Source organism: Tachysurus vachellii, chromosome 25 (assembly GCF_030014155.1).
Source record: "Tachysurus vachellii isolate PV-2020 chromosome 25, HZAU_Pvac_v1, whole genome shotgun sequence".
Classification (NCBI taxonomy): domain Eukaryota; kingdom Metazoa; phylum Chordata; class Actinopteri; order Siluriformes; family Bagridae; genus Tachysurus; species Tachysurus vachellii.
Window position 1 is genome coordinate 4,838,419 of NC_083484.1, and position 6,582 is coordinate 4,845,000.

The 6,582-nt window shown below is 42.1% G+C and overlaps 1 protein-coding gene across 1 annotated transcript in view; it reads right to left on the reverse strand.

Moving 5' to 3' along the window:
- Positions 1 to 6,582, reverse strand: part of stau2 (staufen double-stranded RNA binding protein 2) — a 73,120-nt gene that overhangs the window by 25,636 nt on the left and 40,902 nt on the right. Inside the window, exon 13 of the mRNA XM_060861445.1 lies at positions 2,378 to 2,491. Within this exon, the coding sequence (XP_060717428.1) occupies positions 2,378 to 2,491 (114 nt within the window). The remainder of the gene's footprint in view (positions 1 to 2,377; positions 2,492 to 6,582) is intronic.

Here is a 6,582-nt window from a genome sequence, read left to right on the forward strand (position 1 = left end):
TATAAAAACATACAGTAATAAAAGAGAATGTTAAAAAAATAAACTGGTTTTACTTTACGGAAGATGCGCACGGAAGTGTTGAGGGAGGAGTAAACAGGCGGAGGAGTTAGGAGGAGTTACACTTTCACTTTCGTTCACTTACTCGCACTCTTAATGCTACTTTACACTTAAATGGATCTTAACTAAACTTCACTAAAATTAATGAACTTAACTGAAATTCTCTTAACTTAACTGAACTTAATTGCTACAATTTCTGTTTTCTTTACATTAATTTTGCTTATTTTTCTTCATCGCTTTTCTCTTTACTTGTTTTTGCCTTTTTTGTCACTCTTTCTTCACTAACATCTGCCGGTCGTTTTAGTAAAAACCTGTCCGGTCGGCATATCAGATGCGGTGTAGTCGCACAAGTTCAAATTTTTTAATGGATCCAACGCTTAAAACGGATCCGAAAATTACGGATCCACAGATGGTCGGCACCTCACACAGCGCCTTTGCGACTCTCCATAGGAAATGAATGACTTCCGGTTTATCGGCCGTCGTTTGTCGTGTGCAGTGGAAAGGCGGCTTTAACCGAGTGAGACGCAGAAAGCTGAGGCGGGGGAAACAGAGCACACGTGGTTGTTGGGGATCTTTGTTTCGGCGGCGGCGGCTCGGATGCTCATATCTCAAAAAATTCATATGTCAAAGCACTCGTTTCTCGAGGTATCACTGTATAGTAATAGATAATCTGGGATGATGTGACTCTGGAGTACTGACAGATACTCTGGGATGAAGTGACTCTGGTGTAGTGACAGATACTCTGAGATTAAGTGACTCTGGTGTAGTGACAGATACTCTGAGATGAAGTGACTCTGGTGTAGTGACAGATACTCTGAGATGAAGTGACTTGTGTAGTGACAGATACTCTGAGATGAAGTGACTTGTGTAGTGACAGATACTCTGAGATGAAGTGACTTTTGTAGTGACAGATACTCTGAGATGAAGTGACTTGTGTAGTGACAGATACTCTGAGATGAAGTGACTTGTGTAGTGACAGATACTCTGAGATGAAGTGACTTGTGTAGTGACAGATACTCTGAGATGAAGTGACTTTTGTAGTGACAGATACTCTGAGATGAAGTGACTCTAGTGTAGTGACAGATACAGTGAGATGAAGTGACTCTGGTGTAGTGACAGATACTCTGAGATTAAGTGACTCTTGTGTAGTGACAGATACTCTGAGATGAAGTGACTCTAGTGTAGTGACAGATACAGTGAGATGAAGTGACTCTTGTGTAGTGACAGATACTCTGAGATGAAGTGACTCTGGTGTAGTGACAGATACTCTGAGATGAAGTGACTCTGGTGTAGTGACAGATACAGTGAGATGAAGTGACTCTGGTGTAGTGACAGATACTCTGAGATGAAGTGACTCTGGTGTAGTGACAGATACTCTGAGATGAAGTGACTCTGGTGTAGTGACAGATACTCTGAGATGAAGTGACTCTTGTGTAGTGACAGATACTCTGAGATGAAGTGACTCTTGTGTAGTGACAGATACTCTGAGATGAAGTGACTCTGGTGTAGTGACAGATACTCTGAGATGAAGTGACTCTGGTGTAGTGACAGATACAGTGAGATGAAGTGACTCTGGTGTAGTGACAGATACAGTGAGATGAAGTGACTCTTGTGTAGTGACAGATACTCTGAGATGAAGTGACTCTGGTGTAGTGACAGATACTCTGAGATGAAGTGACTCTGGTGTAGTGACAGATACCCTGAGATGAAGTGACTCTTGTGTAGTGACAGATACTCTGAGATGAAGTGACTCTAGTGTAGTGACAGATACTCTGAGATGAAGTGACTCTAGTGTAGTGACAGATACAGTGAGATGAAGTGACTCTTGTGTAATGACAGATACTCTGAGATGAAGTGACTGGTGTAGTGACAGATACTCTGAGATGAAGTGACTCTGGTGTAGTGACAGATACTCTGAGATGAAGTGACTCTTGTGTAGTGACAGATACTCTGAGATGAAGTGACTCTTGTGTAGTGACAGATACTCTGAGATGAAGTGACTCTGGTGTAGTGACAGATACTCTGAGATGAAGTGACTCTGGTGTAGTGACAGATACAGTGAGATGAAGTGACTCTGGTGTAGTGACAGATACTCTGAGATGAAGTGACTCTGGTGTAGTGACAGATACTCTGAGATGAAGTGACTCTTGTGTAGTGACAGATACTCTGAGATGAAGTGACTCTTGTGTAGTGACAGATACTCTGAGATGAAGTGACTCTGGTGTAGTGACAGATACTCTGAGATGAAGTGACTCTGGTGTAGTGACAGATACTCTGAGATGAAGTGACTCTGATATAGCAGTAGTATATAAACAGGTACCTGGTCATGGCTGGCCTGTATGGAGCTCCCAATGCCGTGGAACGTCATCTGAACGGGTGAGAGAGTGAGATATGTCACAAACTCTGTGTCCGTCTGTCTGTCCGTATACTGCACCTGAAACACAGAAATACAGCCAGAGTCATGTGTGGGACTAAAGTGTGCAGCTTGAATTCTAAGCGAAGCAGCTCTTATACTCCTTATTTTTCCTCTTCTTCTTCTTTTTATTATTATTGTTAGAAGAAGAAAAGGGTCTGTCTATTAAAATACACACCCTACAGCTAAACTTTCTAAGAGTGAATTTGATCCAGTGACTTTCTGGTTTTGTCCTAAATGTACTAAAGCACACTTCCTTCACTGCTCTGATAGTGTGTGTTTGTATTACCAGGGTGTGTAGGGGAAATCCAGCACAGTTTCGACTCTTAGGGTCTTTTAAGGACACGAGAATATGTCCAACTGTACTCAACACCAGGAGGAGGGTGAGTGTGTGTGTGTGTGTGTGTGTGTGTGTGTGTGTGTGTAAAGTATCCAGTCTCACCACAGGCACTTTTTGATCATTTCATGCCTGACCTAAATACACCTCAGACAGAGAGAGAGAGAGCGAGAGAGAGAGAGAGAGAGATGGATAGATAGATACTCAGTGTAAACATACACTCAAAGTAAGTAATGGGGGCCAGCAGATATTTTATGAGCTAAAACAAAGAGAGAGAGATCACTGGATTGAATGCTAAAGGGGTCATAGCCGTGCAAGACGTTAGCGATCTTGCCCACGAACTATCCTCAAAGCAGACATGTTAGGAAATATAGTGTAGCTTATAGCACAAGATGGCGCCATAGAACTAGCTGATATCAGTGCTAGTAACCTGTCATAGCAGCAGGCCGCTAATTTAGATGCTTAGCAAAGCAGCAATTCAAAATGCTAGCGACTGGTATTAAAAATTCGTTCAGTGCTTTACTCACAACTATGGTGTATTAACTGCTACAGACGTGAGACGGAGTTTGCTTCGCTAAACATGTTGGTTTTGTCCATTATTTGCTATAAGCCCCTCCTCCTCTGGTTAACAAATCGTTGATCGGACTCCTTGCTGTTTTTGTTAGTTAACAACTCAACTGCATTACTTGGATGTTTTTTCCTATACATTTGCCAGTATTTTTCAGAGTGAACAGTCGAGAATAGTCAACAAATTGAGTCACAACCATCTCTTTCCTTCTCCATTTCCTTCACACCACAGCTATAGCAGCCGACTCTTGTCAGAAACTCAAAATCGTGTCCGGCGCTGTGTTTACTGATGAATACCCGCTGCTCGGTTCAGAGAAGGTGAGACAGGAGAAGCGTTTGATGTGGAGAACAGAGAGCGCACTGAGCTGAGTGTGACGGTTTTGATGTGGCTTTCACACACGAAAGAGAAGGAAGGACACAAAAAAAAAACAGGGACGAGAAAAAGAACAAACTGTCACTCAGGGTCCAAATATTATAAACACACACCGAGCAACAGGCTGCACCTCCGTTACAGAGGGAACTGATCCGACTCACACACACACACTCACGTCGAGTACACACACACACTCACGTCGAGTACACACACTGTCCCATTCACACAGCGCCTGCTAGTGTACACACCATCATTCAATTAATAACTGCTAGAGTATTGTTTACACTGACGGAGAGACAGACAGACAGAGTGAGAGAAGGGGCCTAAATATAGAGAGAGTGGCAGGAAGGGAGAGACGGAAAAAGGGAGAGTTTGGAAGAGATACAAGAAGAGAGGCAAAGACAAACAGAGAGAAAGAGAGAGAGAGATAGAGAGAAACATGGCAGATGCTTATTGTCAAGAGTGATCCGTGCTTTGTCAGAACAGTCTGGAACAGACTTCCGAAAGTCTGGATCGTTCCTGGTTTTTCCATCAAAGGGGAGCGGGTTAGTGAGTACAAGATATTAATACAAAGTAAATCGTAGAGACGTGTTTTTTTTTCTTCTGTTCAACCTGCTTCGACTGAGATGATGACATTCATCCTATTAGCTCGCAAGCAGTGTTCGGTATTCAGTGCAGACACGCCGTCAAACAAGACAACCGACAAAGCTGTCCAGAATCAAGCTGTTAATACATTAAAATTCCACTGACACGCAGAACAGGCTTGAAATTCATCTATATGATAAAACTATGAAGGTCAAATGATTTGTTCTGCTGTGGTTATATGCTGTTTGCCCACTCGTTAAAAAGTCAGGAGCTATTTCCGGACATTTTCTGGCATGTACCGAGTCTCCTTGTAGGGGTGTGTGGTAGCTTAGTGGTTAAGGTGATGGACTACCGATCGGAAGGTTGTGAGTTTAAATCCCAGGTCCACCAAGCTGCCACCGCTGGGCTACTGAGCAAGACCCTTAACCCATCGCCCAGTAATTCACACTGCATAAATGTAAATGTTGTAGGGTCCTAAAATCCAATCCCACAATGAAGACTCAAGCATTTTAGAGCAGGTCTGAATCCACTGAAAACTTTCAGAAATCAGCAAGACTGAATAAGGAGAAATCCTCAACAGGTGATGAATTAATTCTACAATCGTGCTCTAGAGTTTTGCTATATTTAAGAACAGTGAGTTTTTAAAATTCATCACATTTATTTCTAGAGCTATTCAACAGGCGATAAGGAAATAAAGTTCTTTAAACTGGAAATCCATGAATAAACTAACGATCTAACTACGCTACGTTATCAGAATATGTGAAATCGATCCTTTATCCTATAAATGTACTTAAAATCTTGTCGTTAACAAGCAGCATTTATAGACAAACGGCAAAAATATTTGGGAAAATATTTTTTTAATATTTAATAAAAAATCGCTGTTTGTAAGTTTCCAGCGCAGATAGTTGGATTTATGAACAAATTCTAAGCAAGGATCTTTAAGTGCTGCTTAAAAAAAAGCTTGTTCTGTTCATCCTGAAGCTCTATTTCTGCAATTGTCCCTGGTTTTCTGCTGCTATGAATGATCCAACATGGATTTAAAAAACAAAACAGTTTATTCCACCATTGATCTCAGCAACTACATTAGACGGTCCATTGCCAAGTCACAATACACGGCACTGAAAATAGTATCAACACAGGATCCTCTTGAGTCCTCTGGCTTGTTCATTATGGATCTAAATCTATTTTTGGATTTCTTTGTGACTCCGTCTATTATTAAATGCGCTGTACAAACAAACCTGAATGGAACAGGATTGAATACGGCTGTAGAAGTCTAAAGAGTGAAAAGCTAAAAGTGGACATTGTTAACGCTAGGCCACTGTTGTGGCTGTTGACGTGGAGATGTTGTGAAGTGATGATGTAATCGTGTGTGTGTATCGTAACGTTGCAGACCTGCTCTGATTAGGAGCGACTACGAGCGAGCCAGTAATGAGTGTGTGCGAACAGGTGGTGTTTCTGATCGCTGAGCTCCGACGCAACGCTGCTACCGCTGAGATTAAACTCGCACAATGAGCACATTGAAGCGCAGACTCGCTACGCTGAGCAGCCAATCATCAGTCAGTGCTCGGCCATTAGCACGCTGCGATACGGTTACAGAGGAAGCAGGTGCACACAGATAGGCTGGCCCATTAAACCAAGTTCACCAGATAATAGGAAGGAATTAATAAATAAATTCATGTGCACATACTCACGTATGGAAATTGTTTTTTTTTTTTTTTTCTGGTATTAACGGTTCATATTACCACAGATATAATACACATTCCCTGCAACTATTACACTGTATGACCAGGATGTGAACCGTCAAGCTGACATTCAGTCTGTAAGCGGTTCCAGCGCCACAACCGTCCGCTCGAACAGAAGATCCGTGTTTTTGGTGTCCACCAGAAATGCAACACCGGTGCTGAACATTCTATGTTCTTCAGCCAAACCAAGAAGTCTTGGCAAGCATGTTTATTGTTGTCTTTATTGTTGTTAGAGCTGTGCATGTCGAAAACCAAATAAGATTGGATTGTGTCCATGATGTCCAGTATCTCATCTGCTTACGTTTGACATTTAGCAGCTAAAACACCGGCCTGATTTTTAGTCTTGAAGTCAAAGCTACAGGAAAAGCAGAAGCCTTTTATTTTGTCACATACTGTATACATTACAGAACAGGTTGAGGTCATGATGTGCCCCTGGAGCAGTGAGGCTTAAGGGCCTTGCTCAAGGGCCCAACAGATGCAGCTTAAAACCACGATTAAATGAAGAAAA